General features: G+C 40.5%; 2 protein-coding genes across 2 annotated transcripts; one reads left to right on the top strand and one right to left on the bottom strand.

Annotated features, from left to right (window-relative positions):
• The first annotated feature begins 96 nt into the window (after nucleotides 1-96).
• adra1aa (adrenoceptor alpha 1Aa) lies at nucleotides 97-11,213 on the top strand. The gene is made up of 2 exons (XM_034091757.1): nucleotides 97-1,027; nucleotides 10,297-11,213. The coding sequence occupies exons 1-2, from the start codon at nucleotides 130-132 to the stop codon at nucleotides 10,833-10,835; spliced, it is 1,437 nt and encodes a 478-aa protein (XP_033947648.1). The 5' UTR covers nucleotides 97-129; the 3' UTR covers nucleotides 10,836-11,213.
• Nucleotides 11,214-14,109: 2,896 nt separating this feature from the next.
• Nucleotides 14,110-25,526, bottom strand: dpysl2a (dihydropyrimidinase like 2a). The gene is made up of 14 exons (XM_034092058.1): nucleotides 25,191-25,526; nucleotides 22,579-22,667; nucleotides 22,272-22,456; nucleotides 21,946-22,110; nucleotides 21,644-21,705; nucleotides 21,391-21,471; nucleotides 21,235-21,303; nucleotides 20,475-20,595; nucleotides 20,208-20,364; nucleotides 19,114-19,255; nucleotides 18,825-18,995; nucleotides 16,887-17,066; nucleotides 16,564-16,774; nucleotides 14,110-15,843 (listed from the first exon to the last, which is right to left on the bottom strand). Exons 1-14 carry the CDS (start codon nucleotides 25,230-25,232, stop codon nucleotides 15,752-15,754), a joined length of 1,767 nt encoding a protein of 588 aa, XP_033947949.1. The 5' UTR covers nucleotides 25,233-25,526; the 3' UTR covers nucleotides 14,110-15,751.
• Between the last annotated feature and the right edge of the window lie 18 nt (nucleotides 25,527-25,544).

Raw genomic sequence — 25,544 nt, 5'->3', positions numbered from 1 at the left:
AATGTGATCATTACTCTAATGGCTTTTATAAGAATGCCCTTTTCTTCTGTAGAGAAATAAAATAGGTGACTGTCTATCCCACTTTTGCTGCGCAGGGCAGTGCCGAGCATCAGCTTAGCATCGGAACAGATGGTCCCTGTGCTGGACAATATGACCCCAGCGCCTCTGACACAGAACTGCTCAAACTGCAGCCAGATTTTATTCCCAGAGCTTAACGTGGTCAAGGCTGTGGTTTTGGGCCTGGTGCTTGGCATTTTAATTTTGTTTGGAATAGTTGGAAACATCCTGGTAATCCTCTCTGTGGTCTGCCATCGACACCTGCGGACAGTCACACATTATTTTATAGTTAATCTGGCTGTGGCAGATTTGCTGCTGAGCACCACTGTACTACCCTTCTCTGCCATCCATGAGATTGTGGATCGTTGGGTTTTTGGACGGGCTTTTTGCAATGTTTGGGCAGCTGTGGATGTGCTCTGCTGCACCGCCTCCATCATGAGCCTTTGTGTGATCTCTGTTGACCGCTACATTGGAGTAAGTTACCCTCTGCGCTACCCAACCATAATGACGAAGCACAGGGCGCTACTGGCAGTGATGCTGCTGTGGGTGCTGTCCATCATCATATCTGTCGGACCTTTGTTTGGCTGGAAAGAGCCAGAACCTGAGGACGAGTCCATCTGCAAGATCAATCAGGAGCCGGCCTACGCTATCTTCTCTGCTTTGGGCTCCTTCTACCTCCCTCTGGCCATCATACTGGCCATGTACTGTCAGGTTTATGTGGTAGCTCACAGGGAGAGCCGGGACCTGAGAGAGGGCTACAAGACGGAGAAGTCAGACTCTGAGCAGGTGATACTCCGGATACACAGAGGCAACACAACTGTACCAGAGGACGAGGGCCTCCACAGCCGCACACATTTCGCCCTTCGCCTGCTCAAGTTCTCACGTGAGAAGAAGGCCGCCAAGACCCTGGGCATTGTGGTTGGCTGCTTCGTGTTGTGCTGGTTGCCCTTCTTCCTGGCGCTACCCATTGGTGAGTTTTGTTCATCTTGTATACATTCTTAGGTCTGTACAGTAAATATGATGTTACAGCCTGTGGCGTGTTAGCATAGCTTAGGTTAGCATAAACTGAAAAAAGCGGGAAACCGATCAGCTAAATGCTAAAAGACATCTGCCTTCCACCACATTTAAAGATCACAAATGAACACAGTATTTGTTTACATTTTCAAAGGGTCAAAATCACATTTGAGTTTTAATTTAAATTTGGACAGTCAAGCTCTTTGTTTTCAAAAGAAAGTTTTTAAAGAGTCTATTGGTAGCTGTTTCCTGGTTCCAAATTCATATTTAGTGTACAGAAACGAGATTCTTATCCAACTCCGGTAACATTGTGTGTTTTTTCTGACAATTCCACCATTCATTTACATTAAAGATGCACAGCACAGTTGATTTAGCTTTTTTTTTAGAACATTTTTTGGACTCAAGAGTGGAATTATTGGATCCAGTGTCAAAAGGGGGAGATAGGATACAATTGCCTGAAACCTCCCTGCCTTCCCAATTGATTCAACTTTTTAATTAATATGATTTTGCAAATTAAAAACGGTTTCATATTTGATCACCTGCACTCCCACATATGAGTCAGACACTTCTAGATAGCTATTTAACTTCTGCATTAATTTATTTCAAAGATCCATTCATCGATTCATGCTGCTGCCAGGTTTTCAGTAGTGCATTTGATAGTTTGTTAATTACATTTCTCATCTGTGGGCGGACACTGTGCAATCATTCAGACGAGCCTTGTGGCCTCTCGTCGTAAATGCTTTGACTTGGCCAGCTAGACTTTCTATAAATAGGCTAGATAAAACTGTTAGATCCCTGGCTGACTCCAGGTGACACTACTCCGGTCTGCAAAAAAAATCACAGCATCTAAGGCCAGCAAGTATTTCAAACACGAATTGTTCAATGAAATGTGAAGCCATTTCTCTGATCCTTCCTCTCTCCATTGTGTCTGTGACTCACAATCCTCTCAATGCCATGGCAGGGCTGACAGATAAAAAACATCACATTGGTGTCACACCTTATTTGATGTCCCCCTCACTGCTGTTCCTCAAGTGTGCTTGAGAGGAATTCACACAGCTTGCCAGTCTTGCATGGACTATAAGGGCTGGTGTCAATGGAGGGACCAATATGTGATATGACAAAACCCACATAAATCACTCTGGGCTTTTTTAAAATGTATTCCATACTCTCATGCTCGTAAATATAGCCGAGATTGCTTTTTTTGTTGTTTCCTGTCTGGGAAAGGAGGAAAAGCCTCAGTTTACCAATATTCTCTTACTAAAGCTAGCGTCAGACTGCATACTGCTGCCAAATAAGTCTCTGGACATCAGAGGTCTCGTTAACTGAATATTTTCCGTCTATGACGGATTTTTTTAACAATGACGGACAAATCTGAAAGCAGTCCGTCATTTTGACAGATTAGAACAAACTCGGAACAGCGCCAAAGTTTCCCCGCAGCGAGGCTCCGGTGTTATGCCGTGTTATGCATGCCCTCCAAAAAGGAAATCATACCGTTTCCAAACCTAACTGTGCCGTACAAATCATTGAAATGTCTGTGAGTTTTGGCTTTACGCTGTGCACGCTCCCGCGAGGTGCAGCAGCCGTGCATAACACGGCGCATGTGAACTGTCCCCCCCCCCCCCCCGTTGACAGTTCACGAGCATGCTTCGGGGGGAAGCATGCTCGTGAACTGTCAACGGGTCCCCCTCGTCAGAGTTGTGTAAAGGCCGACGGGTAATTCTGGATTTTGACAGAAGTTTTACGATCCTGTCCGTCAAAATGACGGGCAGTGAAAAAGTCTAGCGCAACATCTGCTGGACATAGAGATGTATCATGAACCAACAAGCAATGGTCTGGTTTTGACATGTTTAGCTGATTAAGACATGATTGATTGATGTTGTATACTGGAGTTAACATTATTTTGAGAATAAAAAAACATTGAGGAATTTGATTATGTAAAAAAGTCGTCTGTCGGATGTGCGTGGTGATGACAAGCTGGTTCGAGGGGCCCCCAGTGAATGTTTGCCAAGGCCCCCCCCCCCCCCCCCCCCCACATACTCTAGGTCTAGGATAGCCACTGGGAAGGACATCTCTAAGCAGTTGACCAATCAAAACAGAGCCTGTCAGTTTACCAATCAGATCAGACTGGGCTCTGGTTTAAGACAGAGGCTGAAAAGAGGTGCTGCAGGACAGGCAGTATGAGAAATGAAGACCTTTCTGAACATCAAAGCATGTAAAATGTTACAGAAGAGGTGCAAAATTCAAAAATTAATCTGAAAATGAGCATAAAATGGCCCCTTTAAAGAATTGAAAAAGATCATTTGTTTTGCCTCTGTGTCTTCTTATCCCCTTCTCAGGGACTTCATATAAAGGACTGTTTACATTCCCTTTGGTTTGAAAGTTTTATCCCTTGTGTTTTGGTGTCCTTTTTTACTGCAGTTGATTACAGCTAAAACTCAAAATGCTTGAAAGTATCTTTAGGACTGAGTTAATTGAATTCAGTTTTGTAAAAAGGCTAAATCTGGATAAAAATAACCTTTTAGAGAGATCACAGAATTGGCCGGTTATTCAACAGTTTTATTTTTAATTGCACACAATACATTTGACAAATATGACAACTTGAATAACACAGTTTTCACATGAAAACAGCCAGTGATTTCTTATTGATTTTGCACAACAATACATTTATCGACAGCAGCAATACCTTTCTTCTTTTTCTATGGTGTGTAATAATAGAATTGTTCTTTTGACACAGCTGGGAATAAAATATATGAGCGGTACAGCCGGCACAAAAATAATTTGCTCTCAAATTATCCCCACCTCTTCTTTCTATCCCTCTCCATATCACAATCTCATTTTTCAACAGCCCACATATAACCGTCTGCAACAGTCTGTCCAATATAACATTTCACAAGACAGCTTCTCCCCTTCTACCTCTAAATATAGATAGACAGATAGAGATAGATAGATAGATAGATAGATAGACAGATAGAGATAGATAGATAGATAGATAGATAGATAGATAGATAGATAGATAGATAGATAGATAGATAGATAGATAAATAGATAGATAGATATTGCTGCACACAATAATGAATCATGAATTAAGCAATTTCATTATTCTAATGTGTCACTGGATATGTGAATAATCACATTTGCAGTGACTAACAGGGCTGCATGTAATGTGCCTGTTAATCCATTTTCTCTGCTTCTTCATTAAGTATCCAACTCACGGTTTAGTCTGCTAATGCTTCCTCTAATCAAAAACAGCTCAATTTATGAAGGCAATTTTAATCAAACACTTCACCTTCCCAGCAAATGGGGAGCTCTTTTAAGTCAAAACTAGATTAAACTATAAGAAAAAATAAGTGGATGTAAACCAGAGGAATGATATGTTTCTCTCCGTAGCTGCAGATTTTACTGTAATTTTATAATATATTCGATGAAACAGATACTAGAGAAAATGAAAATTAGCCATAGCAGCAAGATTTGATATTGGTATTTCTCTTATTCAGTGCAATAGATTGACATATTTTGTCTGTGTTTTCTGTATAAACATTCATATTCCCCCATAAGGTTAATTCTTATCACTGACCTTTCCTTTCAGGCCACCCTAAGGTTGACATTTGTGCTTTAGAGGGAAATATAACTATTGGATGGATTGTTTTTCATTTTGCAATGTATTATTTTCAAGGTCTCAATGCTGTCTCTTTTGCAGGTGTTAGGTATCTTATACGAGCATTTTCAAGTGGTGGGAGGGGATCCCTACAGGGACCTCAGAGATACTGTAAAAGGGGCACCAACTTGCCTTTGAGAATGTCTTGAGAAAGAGTTTTCTTCAACATTTTAAATGTATCTGAAAATACACATTACTGTAACATATATCCAACATCATTTTAGGAAAGATAAATCAGCCGATTCGTAGGGGAGCAATTTAATTTAATTTCAAACCTTTATTTAACCAGATTGGTCCCATCGAGATCATAGATCTCTTTTTCAAGGGAGACCTGCAGCAAATAGGTTCCACATGAAACATAAAACAATAAAGGACATCATACATTATATTTACAGGTTACATTTACATAGTTATCGACATTTACAAGTGCCCATAGTATCAAAGAGCATTTCATTTAGCCTAGCTTTAAAAACATGCAGAGGATTGCTCAGTTTCAATTCTTGTTGAAGATTGTTCCAAGCAAGTGGAGCTGCGCACATAAAAGCTGTCTTACCTAAGACAGTCCTTGCTCTTGGCACATCTAATACTACATCATGCGATCTCAGACAATAGCTGCTTGCAACTCTGTGTGTTATCAGAGAGCAGATATAATACGGGAGTTTACCCAACAAAGCTTTATAAATAAACGTGTACCAATGACTGAGCCTCCGTACAGTAAGTGATGGCAAACTTGCCTTGGTATACAGGGTACAGTGACAAATCTCAGTGCGCTGTGATAGGCGGCATCTAACTTGTTCAGGCAATGGGCAGGTGCATTCATATAGATCAGATCACCATAGCACAGGTAAAAAGGTCACAGTGACTAGCCTTTTCCTGGCTTCAAATGAGAAACAGGACTTTGTTCTGAAAAAGAAACCTAGTCTAACCCTCATCTTTTTAAGCAGATTAATGACCTGAAGTTTAAAAGTAAGACAATCATCAAGCCAGATACCTAGGTATTTATAACATGCAACCACTTCTAGTACTTGTCCTTGCATAGTAACAATATCCAAAACAGGTTTGTCTCTTTACTGTATATTTTAGAAAAGCCCATTGTACTTAAACAAAATGACTCAGGGTTAATCTGAGATTAGAGGGGGTGTAGGGGTAAAGTGCTATTTTTATAAGTGGGGAGTGGACCTGACACCTAAGGGGGGTCCGGGGGCATGCTCCCCCGGGAAGATTTTTTTTTTTAAATATTGAAGTTAGATGCATCAATCTGGTGCACTTTGAGAGCAAAATGAAGAGATATATGGATACCTGTTAACATCCATATGAAACAACTGTAAACAGATTTACTTTTTCTTCATGGATATAAAAGAAAGTAAAGCCTGACTCCTACTGGCGGCTGGTTAAATGACTCCTCGTCCCTGAGTACATTCACCATCTTTCAGCAGGAAAGGAGAGAGGGAATCCTTGTCCGGCGACAACCGCTGTCTTTTCGCACTATTATTAAGCCACGCTAACATTTTCGAAATGCTAACGTTATGTGATGTATTTTCTGCTCTAGTCTATCGCTGCGGCGCGTCATAGGCAGAGATGGGGTCGTTACTAAAAAAATGTAATATATTACATATTACTTTTTAAAAAAGTACTCGCCGAGCACGTACGAACTGCGCATGCGTGAGTGGCAATAATTCTCCTTACCAGCAGGCGGCGGTAGTGTGTATTTGTCATTCAAAACAGGCAACAACCGGAAGACAGAGAAGAAGAACAGCCGTGATATAAACAAAGAACAAATAGCTTCACATTAGCATGTGTTCTTTGCAGGTGTTTGACGTGGTGTTTCCAGCAGTGGATAACAGCTTCTGGCCCGGACACAGTTTGCACCTCACCGTCACATTCCTGTCTATTCTTCGGACGAACTCAAAATAATGGGCATGCCTCCACTCCTCGAAAGTTATCGCTGACTCAGCCATGTTTATGCAGCACTGCACGTGGAGATGTGGACGCGCAAGTCGCGCAGATTACGTACATATAAACCTGCGGCGGAAACCCCTCTTGTCTGTCAGTGTGATTATGACTGATTTTTAGTAAGTAACGAAGTGACGCGTGTCGGGGCAATGTTAGTAACTGTAGTATGATTACTGAATTATAAAAGTAGCGCGTTACACTACTCCGTTACCGACAAAAGTAATATTATTACAGTAATAATCCAACTCTGGTCATAGGTAGGCTACACTGGGCATATTTGTTGTCATGCGTCGCCGTCAATCAGGGCCGGACTGGGACAATAAATCAGGCCAGGAATTATACACCCAGCCAGGCCACTACCAGTTTTTTGTGCCATTTTGCTGGATTTATTTGTCAATATAAATTGCTGCCCATAGTGATAGCCCTCTAGTTTAAACTACCCAAAAATAAACGTATGGACATTTAAAAAAATGTGCAAATCTATTTAGGAACCTATCCATGTGAACATATTTGAAGTGGGGGTGGACCTCAAATTTAATATAGGGGGGTCCGGGGGCATGCTCCCCCGGTAAGATTGTTTTTTAAATGTTGGACTTAAATGCATCAATCTGGTTCACTTTGAGGGGGAAATAAAGAGACTACACCCATATGAAACAGAACTGTATACATTTAAATAATCATAAAATCACAAGTACATGGCCATAACCAATAACATACCATATCCAATATGAAAAAACATTGAAACTTGTTTATTTATTTGTTTTTGGTTCATTTATAGTTGTGAGAGTGTCTGTGCTCCTGAACCAGCCTCACCTGTCTCCCTCATCTCCCTCCTCTCCCCCCTTGCTCCTCTTTGAGGCAAGCAGCAAAGACTAGTTTTAGCTCTCAACAAGTTTACCTTGCCTTTTTTCACCTAGTTAACATTTTATTTTTATTATTCATGCATATTTTACTAATCACTACCCCCTCAAATGGAAATATGTATTTACATAAATGGTGACCGAACCGTTTGAGACCCACTGAGAACTTAGACTTAAGTTAACTATCTAAACACTCAGAGAGTAATTTACCTCACCTAAGCTGTAGTTATCAGCCTCTCAGTCTGACCGCAGAGGACTCTCCCCCCACCTTGTTGTTGAAACAGCTCCTTATATCCGTTAGTGCAGCTAGCTAGCACCAGATGCTAACAACAATACATGTAACAGGTGCGCGCGCTGTCTCGCTCGCTCGCGCCACACATACAAACACACACCCTCCCGAGCTTGAATGACACACAGAGACCAATCGAGGGCATTAGTATGATCTGTATGAATTTACAGTGGCGGTTCTAGACCAATTTGACTGGGGGGCCAGTTATTTTCTGAGGGGGGCACAATAAATGCAGGACGAAAAAGAGAACTAGACAGTATGAAGTAATTGCGCATAAGAAAACAATGCAATACAGTTATTGGTATTTGTTTCAGTACCCTTATTTATTTCAGATAGATCTTATAGTTATTACTGTTAGCTTCAGCTTAAGTTATAGTGCAATGTTTGCACTAACACCATATTTATATAAAAATAAAGGCAATAAACAGTTACATCTCTACTTTACATAAGGGTGTCTGCACAATCTCACATTACAGCAACAAAATCCTGCGGTTTTTGGCAAACCGAGTACCAGAAAATATACATTTAAAAAAACAAAAACTTTTCATTGTTAGGGGGGCCACAGGGGGGTCAGAGGTCAGTGTTAGGGGGACACTCGCCCCCCCTGCCCCCCCCTAGAACCGCCATTCACCCTCTGTGACTGTGAGGCAGAGTCAGACCCACATTTGCCACAATCCTCAGGCCAGCAGGCCACTTAACAGGCCAGGCCATCGGGAAACCTCCCGGTCCTCCCGATGGCCAGTCCGGGCCGTCATGACGTGCCGCCGGCAGTGCTTGGTTGCGTTCCAATAGTCCATTTAGCTTAGGAACCTTCCTAATGGAGTGAAATGACCCGGAAGTCCCTCAGTGGCAGCCATGATCAGTGCCGTTCCAATTCTCCAAATGAAAGGAAAGGAGGTTTCCTTTATAACCTCCTTTAGCTTAGGAACCACTGGACCACTGGACCTCCCTTGACGAAAGGAGAGGAGAAAATGCTGCCCCACAATGCATTGCAGCCGCAGCATTTGCCGTCACTCAACAGTCGGCCAGAAATTATATCATGAAAGTTACGGTGCTTATTACGCATTTTAAAACGTATGTGGTAAGTTGCCAAAGTGCTTTGTTTTGAACGTTCATCAGTATTATAATCAAAAAGAGAAATATGAACATTAGTTTTTACTGAAATGATCAAATAAAGTCAACATTTCACAGTCTTTACTGAGCTGTGTGGAGTTTGTTCAACTTTTAAAGATGTTTGAATGGTGATATACACAGTGATAGGTGTTAAGGACTAACGTTTATAATAAATACATTTGTATTTATTTTAAGATATTTTAAGATATTTTCATACAATCATACGTATTGGGATCATTTGTATTAATGTGGACCGGAGGGAGAGGGTGACGAGCATAAGTTTCACTTTCCTTTTTTATTTCAATTCCAACTTTGGTCATGAAGAATATGTTTCTCTGTTGTCCACGTTCATAAAGCATAAAGCAACAGTATCAGAGCACGGTGCAGAGTCTCTAGATGAGTTTACAGTAGTCCGTGGTTCTTATTGAACATCCATGTTGTAGTCCGCTGTATAGAAAACTGTAGTTTCCATAGTTTCCCCACAGCAGCAGACGCACATTCATGACGTCCGCTGGCGCATCATAACACGTCGGATAGTGAAAGTGCATTCGGATTCTCTAAAGTACCGCAGTCTCTTCTCCTAAGTCCTTTTGAATTCTCCTATCCACTATCCCTTAACCCCGTGACGTTTCACTCAGAGGTCAAGGAATAGGAGATAGGGTTAGAATTTAGGAGCTGATTTTTGGATTATCGGAACGCAACCCCGGTAGTGCGTATGAGTACCGGCCCAATTCAAGCACTGCCTATGCAATCAAGTAAACTAGCTAACCTGTGCTAAAACACTGTGAGGCACACATTTACAACAGCAAACTAGTCATTTACTGCTTTATTTTAAATTATTTTAATAGCTAAATTGTTTGCACCATACAAATATTTAAAAGATTGCTGACGACCCAATATAATATGCAACTCGCATTTATGCAATTATACTTATTTAAGGGGGTCTCTACGTGCTCTGTTTCTCTTTTAGCAAAGATGTAGGCTACTTTGCCTGAAAAAGGTTGAAAACCCTTGCTTAATAAGATCCCAGATACCTGTAAAACAAATTGCCTTCCCAGCAATTACACCTGTACTTTGTGTTTACCTCATTAGAAAAAGCGTCGGCCTGCTAACAGTCCAAATTTGGAACTATGGAAAATAATACCGGCTTAACGTTAGCATTATAGCATTGTCTTTGAGAGAATGTTTGCAAACTGATACAACATTTTAGTTCATATTGCATCTGGTAGCTTGGGAGTTCACCTTTGTTTTCCAATCAATGTAACTCCACGTTTCAGAGAATAATTCAGTTTTAATAGTGTATTGTTTCTTCTGCTGTAATGTTTATCACTGTCATGTGTCTTTTGTTCCCACAGGCGCCATCTTCCCCGCATACCGACCTTCAGAAACTGTCTTCAAAATCACCTTCTGGCTTGGATACTTCAACAGCTGCATCAATCCCATCATCTACCCGTGCTCCAACCAGGAGTTTAAGAAAGCTTTCCAGAGATTACTCGGAGTTCCCTGTCTGAGAAAGACTCCCAGACTCCACCAACATCCTCTGAGCGCAGGTCAGAGCCAAGCAAGGGGTCAGAGCCAGCCTCTTAATCTGGGTATGGACAACAAGGGGGCTCCCTGTCGGCTCAGCCCCTCTTCCTCGGTGGCCCTGTCCAGAACCCCGTCCTCCAGGGACAGCAGGGAGTGGAGGGACTTTTCTGGAGGCCCCAAAAGCGGATCAGGGCCAGGCGAGAAGAGCAGGGATAAAGTGGCCAAACTCTGCAGTAAAAGCTTCCATCGGAGCTGCTGCTGCATCCTCAGAAGTGGGACTCCCCCACACGAGCCCCCTCCTGTCGGAAACCTTCCCAGGATTAAAATCCACCAACTGTCCCTCTCAGAAAAAGGAGAGCCTGTATAACCAGTAATCCGTCATCCATTAGTCATGACTCCACTTTCAAGGTCACAGATGAGAAAATATTTCCTTTTGCTCCGTTGGATGAGCTGTGTTGTATTGGTGGCCTCTTTGAAACATTAAAGTCTCAACTTTTATATAATTCTGTGATTTTCTGTGAATACATGTCCATGTTAGTCATACATACTATATCTGATACCTTTAAGAAGAAGGCTTTTTTGCTTTTCAACACAAAATATCGTAAATAAACTAAACTTACTACTAACATTTTTTAAAGTTTACATATTTTATATGAGAGAAGACCAGGTAAAATGTACAAAACAAGAGTGTTTTATTTGTTGTATGATTTCACCAAAATATGTTGTTTCTGTATTCAAAATGATGTCGGTGTTGCTCCGTACACAATAAATACCAAGAAACCTTCTCATATTATTATACATTTGTACATACTCCTATAAAAGGGATTTACGAGGACATTGTTGGACTCTTTCTCGTTTATTTGTTGGATGATTCACTGAATAGCCTCTAAAAACATCTAATTCATCTGGTCACATTCCCACCATATCATGCCCCCTCCGAGCAGTGCCAGATGGATGTCTTAATATACTTCTGTGGAATTGTAGCTTGCTGACCTCAATCCTGACCGGCACACAAGCCTCTTAAAAAAATCCATCCGATTTAGAGATGTCGCATTTAGTCATACAGTCGCAGACATTCTTCTCTCAGGCCTTGTTTAAATACTTGTTTTTAGCTGCCGTACACATGCAAAGTATTGACCTTTATACTCTGCTGCTGTGGGTGCTGTTTATCAGTGTGCAAAGGTGAAAAACTGAATCTGTTAGTGGGAGTTTCGAGGCTGCAAAGTTTCACTCTGTTTACGCAGAGGCATCAAAGGGCAAGAGGACAACCTCTGCCGACTATATTGATTTGTTTTTCTCCCTCTGTAGTACCAAGATGAACTCCCTTTGCAAGTGCGAGAGGGATAAGATGCAGTCGTGTGTTAAGTGCAGCAGTTTCCCACAGGAGAGTCAGCAAGAGTGCTTGTCTGTGTCCGCGTTGTCATTGACTGGCATGTCTGTGAACCTGTAAATCACACCAGCTCTGGGCAGAAAGAGAGGAAGCATCCAGCTGCAGCAATAAACTATGCAGATGGTACAGATGACCTAATTCACTCCCATCTATTGTCACTGTGTGCAGAGAGCGTTGGCATTATGCACAAAACCTCATCTAATGAACACCTGTGTGCCTGGTGTTTATAAAGATACATCATCGTTCAAATGCAATAGCTATAATGAACACCAAATTAGATCTGCAACCTCGTAGGAGCCATATATAGACTGGAACAAAGTAAGAACAACCCATCATTTGTTTTACCTGCACTTCCTTATTATATATATATTTGGTTAAATTATCAAAAGTGTGCATTCTACATATCCTCAGTATTATTTTAAACCTCTATTAGAAGATTAAGCACTTAATGTTCAATTATTGTCTCCAAAGGGCAAGGAAATGAATCACAAATGCTTATAGTTTTATATTAATGTACTTGATGACAAATCAGTTCTTGACTTAATAACAGCGATGTGTGTGTTTCAGTGGATTAAAAGCATTGCAATCACTGCTGGTGACTCATGTTTGCACATTTTTCTCAGGAGGGTTCAAAGTCTTCATTATTAATATTCTTTTGATTTTTTTTATAACATGTCACATTTTGGTCAGCAAGTCAAAACACTCCTTTAATGTTGAGAAATCAGTCATAATACAAATACTACAACCAATAATAATATAAATAATAATTACAATAATAGTCAAATTACTGCTATTACTACTACTACATTACATTTTATTTGGGTGACGCTTTTGTTTACTAAGCATAAAGATTCAAACTCAGAAAATTCAAACTCCGAAGTGCAGATACTTCAACCAAGTCATACTACTACTACAACTACTACTACTACTACTACTACTACTACAACAACTACTACTACTACTACTACTGCTACTACTACTACTACTGCTACTGCTACTTATAATAATAATAATAATAATAATAATAATAATAATAATACAATTAAAATTAAAACAACTACAACGTATAATTGTAATAATACAATAAACTATAATAATAATAATAATAATAATAATAATAATAATAATAATAATAATAATAATAATAATGATACAATTCAAACTAATAGTAGTGGTTACATTATAATTAAAACTATTAATAATAGTAATAATTAAATTAAATTAAAACAGCAAACAAGAAAATATTGTTTTGTTTCACTATAAATAAAAACGAATAACACATGTACAAATAATTACAATAATAATATTACAATAAATAATAATAATACATATTTATATATTATTATTAATATTAATTTACAACATCAAAATAAATAAATCAACATCAATAAATACGCTTTTTGATGCCTCTTTTAAGCTCATCATGCAGTCCCAGAGTCCTAATTGGACAGACTGGCAAACAGCCAGTGGGTTTCTCTAGTCACAGATCTGTTTCTGATGAGTGCATTCACTGTGACGTTGTCCTGCTCGCTTCACTTGACTGGCAGCGTCCCTGCAGGTGAATGTCTGAGGTGGAGGAGCAGCAGAAGGCTGCACACCACGACTCTGTGCCTCCACCTAGTGTCTCACCGCCTCTCTGAGTCACACCATTCAGATTCACAGGGAGGTTTATTGGCAAGGTGGTTTAAGGAATTGTCTTGGTGTTTGGTATGCACAGTCATAAATATAAACTATAAATACTATATAAATAAAATACTACAAGAAATATGTACAATATAACTGCATTTTGGAACGAGAGAGCTTTACAGTTTTGTTTAAAATGTGCAAGGGTATCTACCGCCTGGATGTGGCGTTACTTACCAAAGTAGTTGAATTCCAAATTTGAAATTGATAACATTTAATGTTGTACTTCAAATAATTGTGTGATTTTTGGTAAATTATTTAGAAGGTTCCTGGAAAGGATTGCATACATATTACGACAATAGAGATAGGACTCAGTAGGTAGGCTTTTAAATAATTACTCCAATATATGCTTTTGTGACAGGAACTCATGTTTAATCAGGTGTGAAAACATTCTAAGAGCTTTTTCTTTACTAAAAGTATCCAAAAAATGTCACCCTTTGCTTATATTATTTCAATAAAGGTACACAAGTTTTAAAAAGAATTATAGGGTTGACAATTACGCGAGTGTTATAATACAATTCTGTGTGATGAACTTAAATAAAAACAATTAAATAAAGACTCAATACCATAAGTTTCATTTTTATTACTTTAATCCACTGAAGTCAACACAGACAGGGTCGAATGCTGACAAGACCGATGATTCCCCCCCAAAAACCCTGGTATCCTACAAAACATACATGACCGATTAGAGTATCACACTTGCTGGGAGAGGAGTAACAACAGTGCTCAACATCACAACTCAAATACCATCACCAGGACACTTCCCCCAATGCAAATCACTTCACATTATAGCTTGGCATACAAAAACTACACTTGACAAGGCAATGAGGAAGTATCAATCTAGTGTTTTACAGTACACCGACAACGTTTTTGTGGTTTGGTGAATACAACTTACTACCTCGAGTGGATGTGGTGCGGTAGAAGGGATAAGAGAGGAAAAACAGGGATATCTGATTATTCATTCACGACACTAACACCGAGAACAATGGACAAATCATCAGCACACTGTGAGGGACTTCATATACATACTGAATTTTCATCAGGTCTCAAAGTTGGTGTTTCCACTTCTTGAGATAGCCTTCATAGATACAGTGTGCTATCAATATCTTACAGAACAGGCAGGCAAGTAGTTCCAACAAATATCCTAAAACATACAGACAAAGCCATTAATACAAAATAAAAAGTTGCAAGCTCACATACATCTTTTATTATTTTGGATTGGTGCAAAACAAATTCTGAAGGAATGGTGACTGTGTGTGTTAGTGTGTGTGTGTGAGGACATCATCTGCACATTTACAGCAATGGTCATATAGCACCATGTGCAGAAAGCGCTGTCGGCAAACTTCACATTTGTATGTTACCTGAACAATTATACACCGTTCTGATTATTGGAAGCCTTTTGCTCTGACAACCTTTAAACTAACACCAGGAAAACACAAAATGTTGAAATGAGGGAAAAGGTTCTCAGACAAATTGTTATGTGCCAGTTGAATGAGTGGTTTAACCCTTAAATACCCTTTCTTTTTATTTCAGCGCTTCCCAAAATGACAAAATGAAAAAAACCATATACAACACAATATAAAAAAATAAAGAAAGTGCAACTATAACACGAAAGGAAGACCAAGCTGAATTGTTCTGCTGTACCTACACACAAAACAAAATACTGCAAAATTAGGATATACATATACATCGTGATATTCTAGGGTCATCTTTCATGACTAGTATTTTCAGTTTTAACAGTTTTTGTACTAAAACAGCCATTTTACAGAGTTACAACACCAGTGCATTCTTCTGCGGGGAATGGACAGCACGTTAAGAAAAAACGTAAACACTTGCAGTTTCTAAAAAACCTTCTTGTCCAACTAACTGATCTTTTCCGTCAACTTTCCGAGCCAAGAGGGCAAATAACCAGCTCAAACATGCACAGCAGAATTTATACAAAAATGTAAACAAATTAAATTAATCAATAATCAAAATTAGGCTTCAAAAGCAGCAAAAAAAAAAGACGCTTCAATTACTTGATCTTCCTTGACAATGGAAAATGACAGGAAAGATGTGACGTAGTGGTGGTGTGTGAAGAAGAATGGACGGAGTGCTTGTGGGTGAGGAGCAGGGTGGAGTCGGGGGTGACCAGATATGATGTGGCGGCGGTGGGAGGGGCCTCTGGTCCCGGGCCGCCCTGTGTCCTCCGCCTCACATGAGTAAAGAGCTTAGCCGAGGTTGGTGATGTTAGCTTTTCCACCGGGAGGAGCCACGATGCGCTGAGTGCTGCGACGAGGAATGTTGTCGTCAGTTTGGGCGCCTAAAAAATAAAAAATATAATACACTGGGTTACTGCAAGTTAAAGTCGAGAGATTTTAAAACCTCTTTAAGACCACATAGAATGGAAATTGATAGCGATTTGTCCTAGGTTCACACTAGAAGAAGTATAAATTAAAATTGGGTGCTAATGGATGAAACAAAGGCCAATAATTATTGGAAATGAATACATTCACATGTTTAAACAGGACAAAAGTAGTTCATAAGAAGATGGTGCTGAGTAATATATTAATATTATATTGATATTGGGATACGAGGCAATATATGAGATGGTATTGTTTTAGATTGTAGTTTACTTTACTTGTCCTGGTTATAAAAGTTGCATCATATTAACTTTTTTTCATTTTCTGAAAATACCAGACTGTTCTAACTGTTCATTTATGTACCTTTACCCACATTACAGAAATTATATCCTCATTACTGATTCAAACATCTCATTTTTAACCCAAAAAAAAAAAAGAGACATTCTTGCACTTCACGGATGTGCTCAGGGAAATTCTGGATAATTATGTAATATTTTGTCATCGTTCTTCCACCAAGCAAAAAAGAAATACATTTAGATTAATTATATGACTCCTATTGCAGTAAACAGTTAGCAATTTTACCTTTAAAAATCGATACCTTTTTATTGATACCTATGCAGACTTTTGTAGTCCTAAATGTACGTTTTTAAAAAAAAAATGAAACGTGTGCTTTCACTCACCGGACAGACTGAAGCTGGACTGGTGGAGGTTGCGCACCGGCTGGGGCCCGACCTGCAGCTGCTGCTGCTGCAGCTGCTGCTGCTGCAGCTGCTGCTGCTTGGCAGGGGACGTCTTCACTGAGGACACTGTGGACATCATCTTTGGAGTCACAGTCACCTCACACACCGGCCCGTCATAGTGGCCCCTGGGGACTCCTCGCAACTCTGTGAGCTAAACATACAGGACGATTCATCAGACCACAAGCTGTGTTGTTCACCAGCTTCCTTATATTATCAGAATTAACATTAGTGTCTGATTAGAGGTGTGACAACATGGAACTCACCCTGCTGCGAGCCTTTATCCTCTTGTAGACATGGTCAGAGAAGGGCTTACGGCTGATGTAGCGTCCGCAGCCCTCGGTGGGGTGGAGGCTGCCCTCCTCCAGCACTATCTTGCCCTGACTGATCACCACCACTGGACCCCCGCGCACCTCTATGCCCTCAAAGATGTTGTACTCCACAGCCTGGGAAAAGAAGAGATTGATCAAAAGAATGCCTTTTGTGCCTAGTTACTATTATATATCAGTTTTTCCTGATACACGTTGTTCAATTATTCACTATGGATATCATGTAGCAGTACATCTAATACCTCATTCACACCAACGCAACTCCGGTTCAAGCGCCGTGCTAGAGCTTTTCAGGTTCAGAACCGGTTCTTCGGTTTAGCTCCGGCTCTTTTCACACCGCCCAGAGTCCGACTGGTGCTGCGTCATTGCGTCATCGTTTGCGTCATGACGTAACCGTTTGCGTGCCTGCTTTATAAAGCCAAACCACGCGGAAACTCCTCACAGCTGACACCGACAACAACAACAATGGCCGATTGTGCTCCAGCTTCCTCTGTACCTCTTCGGAGGACCAGATTCCCAGTAGGTAGCTGGTCTCTTCAGTGGACCACTGCTGCTTGTTAAGTTTCTCCATCGTTGTGTACAAACTGGATAAAACGCCGGCTTTTTGTTGTTGTTCAGGAGTTGATCCCGCCCCCTCTACGTAAGCGTGACGTATGCAGTGCCTTTGCTCCAGCCGGAAAATTGATGACGCAAAAGTCGTTGCGTCATCGTTTGCGTCATGATGTAACCGTTTGCGTGCCTGCTTCATAAAGCCAAACCGCTCGGATGAAATCAGTTGCATTAATTTCTTATGGCTCTATCTGCAGCTTTTCCGGAGTCATTTCTGTGGTTTAGTTATATTCTTATAAAAAAGTGTACTCGTGTCAATAAAGTTTTTTTTAAAACACAACTGCTTCCGAAGTCGGTCTTATTTCTTAAGGTGGACTGAACCATGAGTGTGGAGTAACGTTGTATCTTTCATTTAAATGAACTGTAACCTTCACCCAGGTATGTAACAGCTGTTCTCAAATGAACACTTGAAGTAAAGTTTAATATTTATAGTTCTATAGATTTATAATGAGTTATAATGAGAGGTGATCAACGTGAATGCTCAGGTTCCACCTTAACACACAGACACGTTGCTTCACCATGAGCAGAAACCTTTATATATACAGTCTATGGCAGAAACACTGAAACTCTTGTTACATTTCTCCATCGTTGTGTACAAACTGGATAAAACGCGGGCTTTTTGTTGTTGTTCAGGAGTTGATCTGTCCCTGCCCCTGCCCCCGCCTCGACGTAAGCGTGACGTATGTGGTGCTTTTGCTCTGGCCACAATTTGTTGGTGCTTGAAACGAACCGGATTCCGGAGCTAAGAGGCTGCTCCGCTGCGGTGTGAAGATGAAAACCCGGTGCTTTTCAAACTCCAGCTCCGAACCGGCCCTGAAACACCGTTGGTGTGAATGAGGTATAAGAGTCTATGTTTTGCTCACACAGGACACTGTTTTACTTCATTATCATAATAGATGAATAAAATAAAAGACAACTTGTAATCCCTGTTATAGTAAGTTTAACTACAAAGTTTGAACAGTAATCTGTATTTTGAAAGCAAATTTTTACCCAGATTTATTTTTTTCTGTATTGGTTTTAGACTATCTTTTGTTCCGCTCATGGAAGTGTGTTATGTTATAAATAGACCAAATAAAAACGGGTTAATACCTTATACGGCCATTGCACCTTTCATCCTAACAGAGCTGCTTTAGCTTGTTTTAGCACACACTGTGCATTGAAGCCCATTACATACAACCTCAAGAACAAGCTCTCAACATGTCTACAACACATCAATGATTAAAGGCACTGTGGATACGACTAAAAGCAGCAGAGTAGCCCTCTGACCAGGTTGTGGGTCTTCGCTGAGATGATCTTCGTCATATCAGGGTCCCACAGCACGAGGTCGGCATCGGACCCCACAGCGATGCGGCCCTTGCGGGGGAACACGTTGAAGATCTTGGCTGCATTAGTGCTGGTCACCGCCACAAACTGGTTCTCATCCATCTTGCCAGTCACCTTTTAGGAGAAGAAACCACAGAGTTGCATCTTAACATTTTTAAAGCTTTACAAGGTGATTTGCTCTCAATGACAGGAATTTTGAGATTTTGTGTAAAGTGGGTCAGATCAAACTCACCACACATTTGTCCCAGATCAGAGACATCCTCTCCTCAGTGCCGTTGGTGCCCTCTGGGATCAGGGTGAAGTCATCTTTACCGATTGCACGCTGAGAAGTCTGGAAAGTGCAGTGAGCACTACCAGTCACCTGCAGGTCCCCACTAGAGAAGAAGGAACAAAAGAAGAATAAGGATTCATTTCACATAAATACTCATGAAGCTGCGACATTTACCTGCTAATTTAAATAATTAGCTTTGTGTATTTAAAGGGTAAAGCCGTAGATGACATATGAAGATGGACAACATTACAGCTCCCCAAAAGGAAAGACAACAGATGGCTCCTTCTCAATGTTAATAGATCGAGCTTTTATTTCATTTTAATTTATTTTTTACTTGAGAACATTCCAGTCATTTAAGTAAGTTCTTATCACAATGATGTATGTTAAAATGTTAATTATACTGATTAGTTTGGTTTTAATTAGTCATTTCATGCAAACAAAATTAGGAGAGATGTCATGTTTGATTTGACAGTTGCTCTGAGTTAAGTAGTCTCATAGCCTTGGGCCCAGGAATTTGTATTAGTCGAGATGATTGTCTTTTTGGAAAAATAGATTATGACGTAATATCAGGATCTTTATAGAGACATCTGTAAATAACATATCTCCTTAAAGAGTCAATAGTATGTTCACTAACGGTGTTTCTAGCTACTAGGTAAAAAGCAACATTTACACTGACAGTACGGTTAGTCATCGGTGTCGGACTGTTGTGTTTTTATATCAGTGTTAGAAGACTAGCAGATTACGTTTCTGAAACGGGAGTCACAAGTTTGTGTAGTAGAAGTTTCAATTAGATTACAAATGTTCATATAGAGATATTATGGTTACTAGTTGTGCTTTCTAACTTAGCAGCTACAGTAGGAGGCTAACACTAACAGGTGTGTGTGGGGGGGACCCCTACACTAATACACAGAATTACGTCAACATTTGAAGATGGCATCTCCAGTAGCTGGAGGCACGTCATCGATGTACAGTCTTTGAGTATAGCTAGATACAAATAAAATGCAGCTCTATGCAGTAAGATGTTAAATAGTGCTCCAGCTATCTTTAGCTCCTACCATGACAGCAGAGAGTTGAGGTAGTCGGGGGTGGTGGGATCAGGGCTGAGCGGGGGAGAAGTGACATAGGAGGCAGCCTTCGCCCAGTTCTTGCTCCAGTAATGGGTACCATCTGTGCCCAAGCTGGCAGAAATGGGCTCTCCATAAACCACGGCACCTACAGGAGATGACAAGATGATGACAGCGGAACATGTGGGAATCCAGACGGACACAGGTACAGGTTAACTGTTGAGTAGTAAAGAAAAAGCTTAAAATGTCCCTTCTTACCCTTTTTCCTGGCGAGGGCAATCACATCAGCAGCACTCTTGCTCATCACCTTGGTGATGTAGAGGGGACAGTTGGTCTGGTTGGCTATGGTGACAGCGCGATTGACTGCCTCTGCCTCCACCTGCACACACAGACAGATTAATCAGAAGTCTGGTTTTTCAAGCATCTCTTCTCGCCTCCCACCTTAAGAACGGACTTCAAATATTACTGCTGGTTTATAAAGCACTGAATGGTTTACGGTCAAAATGCATTTCTGATCTCCTGGTAAATAATCGCCCAGAACTCTAAGGCCTTCTGGTTCAGCTCTGCTTTCTGTCCCCAGAGTGAGAGCTAAACATGGAGGAGCAGCGTTCAGTTATTATGTTCCAAATATCTCGAGCAAACTCCCAGAAAACTGCAGGTCCGCAGTAACTCTCACCTCTTTTCAATCCAGGCTCAAGACTTTTCTTATTCTGCTGCCAATAATTAAATCAAATAACTACCCATATCATACACTGAGCTGTAATTTATATTCTTGTTTTTTATACGAATCTTCTAATTTGAGCTCATTTAAATCACATTCTCTTGGCTTTTTAATGACTTTTGATGTGTTTCTGTTGCACTATATCTTAATGCTTTTACTGTTTGTAAAACACTTTAAATTGCCTAATTCAAAATGAGTTATATAATAAAGTAGCCTTGCCTACACTGTATTGTGGGTACATTATCACAAAACCTATACTCCTTTGGCTAGCCTTTAAAATCCAGCCCTCTTTCTTACCTCCTCTGGGCGGCTGAGCACATGGCCTTCAGGGCCAGTGATCCCCAGCTCCAGGATACGTCTCTGCTCCTAAAAAATCCACACAAGGACATTATAATGCAAAATATCAACGACTTCTTAAAGCTTATACTTGACAGACTTTGTGGTTCCAATTACCTCTGCAATGATGTCTCCATTTTCAGCATGCACCTGAGCAATGGCTCCAAGGTCTCTGATGACACTTAACACCTCGTAGATCTAAAAGAAAATGATGCACACGGGTCAGGTTGTAGGCAATTTGTCCACCAGAAAAACAATTAACAGCCTCATAAAAACATTAGCTACGACAGACAGCGGTAGAGCCCGCTTATATCTCTGTGGGACTAATAAAGGTATTCTGATTCTTATATCAACCTGAAGCCGAGCATACCTGAGAGTCAGAAAGTTGGAAAACATCCTTATAAGCCAAATAGACCAGGAAAGAGTTGACACCTGAAGATAGAAAACGTATGAGAGAAAACAGCCATAGGTGGAATAAAGAAAGCAAAAGAAAGAAACCCCAGAGCAAGTCAAATCAAAAGCAGAAATATTGAGTTGCTGTTTTATTGTCTGTGAAAAGTTGTTTACTTGTTCCCCACATGCAACGTCTAAGAGACACTTCTGTGACAGCTAAGTCAGTGATATTTGGATTTGATGAAAGAGGAGAAGAATCTTAAAGTGTTGACTCCGTACCATGGTCCTTCACCAGGGTCTCCATCTCCTCCTGAGTGCCTGTGTTCCAGCTGGTGATGTCCACATGCAGGGAGTAGTCGCAGCAGGACTTGCTATCGGCCCACTCCCTCCACTGTTTGAAAGCTGCAACCAGGCTGACCCCAGGCTCCGGCACCACATGGTCGACTATAAAACACAAACAAACAGGTTGGATTTATTTATCAAACTGCAAAAATTAGATCATACGCTCCATGGCACGCAAACGTGCAACGAGATAATCCAGAATACTAAGCTTTAAAACGAGGGTTTCAAAACACACGTGGGATGATGTGTGATGTAATACGTACTGATCATAGTCGTCCCCCCAGCCAGGGCCGCCTTGGTTCCCTGGTAGAAGTCATCGGCTGACACCATGCCCCGGTCAGGCATCTGGAATCGGGTGTGCACGTCAATACCACCAGGCATCACCATCCTCCCATGAGCCTCAATGATCTTAACCCCGCCAGGAACAATGAGGTTGTCACCGATTTGCCTAAAGGAGGAAAAATAAAGAGAAAAATCCAGAAATTACAGAAGAAAACAGGATCAGGCTGATGCCAAGATCATTTTTGTATCCACTAAATTATTATTTGTCAATCTTCAAATGAAACATACTTGATGACTCCATCCTCCATGTAGATGTCAGCCAGGAATGACTGATCATCGTTCACAATCTTTGCTCCTTTGACGAGGAGACGGTCACTCTGAAAGGAGGAGACACAAATCCAGATTACCCATAAAACTAATTATCCAGATATCAGCAGAGTAAAAGAGCAAGAAATCAATTCTGTTCATCACTTGCAGATAAATACACTACTCCATGATTCAACAGGTAATTTGAAGACACATGACTTTTTAAGAATAGAAAAAGTATCTTGGCTCAACTCAAGTGTTTCATTAATATCAATTTCCTGGTTTGTTCAGAACACTCAAACCTGTCCTACATGATTCATTCACACAAACTCCTAGTTTGAAAGGAGGGAATAAGTCTTGATCAAAACCCTTGAGTAAGTGCGCATACTCTTGAGTGGCACAATTAACTCGATCAGTATGAGATGAAAGGAGAGCTCACGAGGCTGGCCTACTTCTCCTACAGGCTTCCCGGGGTCTCTGAGGACCGTGGGGAGAGCTAATGAAGACAAGGGTGTCTCACTGCAACCCTCCCAGCAGGAAACACTGATGTCCAGAGTGGACAGGGACAGCATTAGGTATATTAATAATAGTTGCATTGACAATAGGCCATCAATAAGTGGCTCATAAAACCTATCCTCTCAAGCTCAAACAGGCTTTTGTTGCGCATTGCCGTAGTCCTTAAATTCCTGAATGAATGAATAACTATGTAATATATATATGGGTATGTTCTTCTCTGCCGTAAAGATCGCGATTAATGGTGTAATCTGCAGTAACAGAACTGAATTCATTACTAAGAAATTAATGTACTTATCAAAGGGCTCAGTGTTAAGCAGAGTCTGCTCTAAATGTAATAGTGTTACATAAACTAAAAAGGTGTTCTATTATTAGCCTAGCCACATTCATTAAAAAATGTTGGCTAAAATAATAGAAATACCTGTCAGTGTCATGTAATTATATTTAGTAGCACAACAAACTTGGACCTCCGGGATTACATTTTGAAGACCTCTTAACATTTGTTCCACAAAATAATGCAGAACTATAATTGTTTAATTCTTAACTATTAAACACCAGAATCGTATTGTATTTTATATAATCTTGTCTAATCTTAATTGCCAACTATTTTCATTTAGTAAATTATGTAATTAGTACAAATTAACTGATTCCAGCTTCTTTTAAATATGATCATTTTTTCTGTATATTTGCTCGTCTAGGACCGTAAATTTAACATCTTTGAGTAGTGGAAGTAACAATAAAAGGCTTTTAAACTAAAGAAGATACCTATTTAATTTTGTATCAGCATTACTGCATAAATGTATGGCTGTAACAAGTAATAATTTCACTCTCAGTTGCAGCATGTTTTTTCTTAGTTTGTTTAAATGTTCAATAAGACATTACATGTCAATGAATTAGCAATATTTAGTCTTGTTAGCTGAATCCATTACAAATAATAGGACACAAGTGTGATTATTAAAACTATTGTTTGCATTGACTGAGAAAAAGCCATTCATAATAATAACTCCTGTTGCGGTCGTTATATGGACAGATAATTGGACTGTGTGGTGGTACTATGGTGGCACTAGATGTATGTTTGAATGAATTCAGTTACTGTTGTTTAAGGACAAAGTCCAATGTTGGTGTTTTGTCGAGAGCTCTGAAAAGTGAAACCCTCTGCTTTGTTCCAAACTAACAAGTGGTGTGTGAAGACCCTTAGGGTCTGCATGTTGTGTGCCGGATGTTAGGACAGCATGTACATAACCTGCCTCTACCTGTGAAAGATAACTACCTCTATAACCAAGCATTACCCTAGGCCTAGAGCTAGGCCAACACATTTTATAAGACAGTTTGTTGAATATTAAATGATCAAACTCAGTATATATGCTACAGCTCTCTGGCTTATGCAGCTGACTGGTGTAAGCTTAGGGGGGAAAAAGGTTTGGATGGATGCTATCCAATGACCTACTTTCCAAAAGAGGTTTTTACTTATTTTAACTATCACGGCATCCCTACTGTACGCCCTTAATACTGTGGTTTCTGGTTGAAAAGCTGCACCACAAAAGCAAAACAGACTGTGTCGAATCCCTGAATTTCAAACAGCATACAATACAATCATGTTTAAATATTTCAACCCAAGCTTATTCCACCTGCAGTATGGGAAGATTGTGCAAAAAAAAATAGCTCTGCAAAAAAGGGCTGAGAGGGATGTCAGAGGATGGAGGATAACAGAGGAGGGGATGGCAGTGAAGGAAGCTGCGCCTAACTACACCCTGCAAACTGACAGGGAGACAGAGGAGCAGCAATAAAAGCTACTGATGGAGGCTAAAACAGCATTGCATTGAACAAAATACTACCCATCTCAACATGAGGACTTGTCAAAGAGATTACTGCAGTGCAAACCCACTGGCTGGTGATCATTGTTCATGGCAGGCTCTCTCGTGTTGTGCAGGGCTGCTGGTGACAGCGTCAATGTAAATGAATGGCTAAGCGATTGCTAGCTTTCGGTCTAATCCTGAGGCTCACTCACCGCACGTTGCAAAAAACACACCACAACCAAGGGATGCATGATATATATTTTTAAATAATGAAACAATACTCACTGTAATTCTCGGAATGTTCTTCTTTCCTTGGTATCCCGACATTTTGAAAATTCCTTTAACACAGCTGTGCCCTGCCTGCCTCTCGGCTAACGCTAGCTAGCTCTCTGAAACACCTCAGCTGCCAATGAAAGGATGAATGGATGCTCAACCAGTCGACGCCCTGGGCTGCCTGTGCCTATCTGACAATTCCTCACGCAAATAGATAAAGGTCCACTCAATGCAGCCTGAAAAATGCTATTAAATGAGTGGTTAAATCTTTTCCTAACAGTCCTATCCCAGGATTTACTGCTAGAATAGGTCTCTGAAGACCAGACAAGCACCAAGAAGAGAAGGGCCACAAAGAGGAACCGCGCA

The sequence above is a fragment of the Pseudochaenichthys georgianus genome, chromosome 9 (assembly GCF_902827115.2).
Source record: "Pseudochaenichthys georgianus chromosome 9, fPseGeo1.2, whole genome shotgun sequence".
Lineage (NCBI taxonomy): Eukaryota > Metazoa > Chordata > Actinopteri > Perciformes > Channichthyidae > Pseudochaenichthys > Pseudochaenichthys georgianus.
This window is presented reverse-complemented; position numbering and strand designations above follow the sequence as displayed.

Bases quoted from the DNA above. Each gene is read 5' to 3' on its own strand.
- adra1aa (XM_034091757.1), top strand. From the start codon at position 130: ATGGTCCCTGTGCTGGACAATATGACCCCAGCGCCTCTGACACAGAAC. The intron at 1,028-10,296 runs GTGAGTTTTGTT...TTGTTCCCACAG, and splicing joins CTTCCTGGCGCTACCCATTG to GCGCCATCTTCCCCGCATAC.
- dpysl2a (XM_034092058.1), bottom strand. From the start codon at position 25,232: ATGTCGGGATACCAAGGAAAGAAGAACATTCCGAGAATTACA. The intron at 21,706-21,945 runs GTACGGAGTCAA...TTCTATCTTCAG, and splicing joins GACCCTGGTGAAGGACCATG to GTGTCAACTCTTTCCTGGTC. The intron at 16,775-16,886 runs GTGAGTTCCATG...CTGTATGTTTAG, and splicing joins GGATAAAGGCTCGCAGCAGG to CTCACAGAGTTGCGAGGAGT.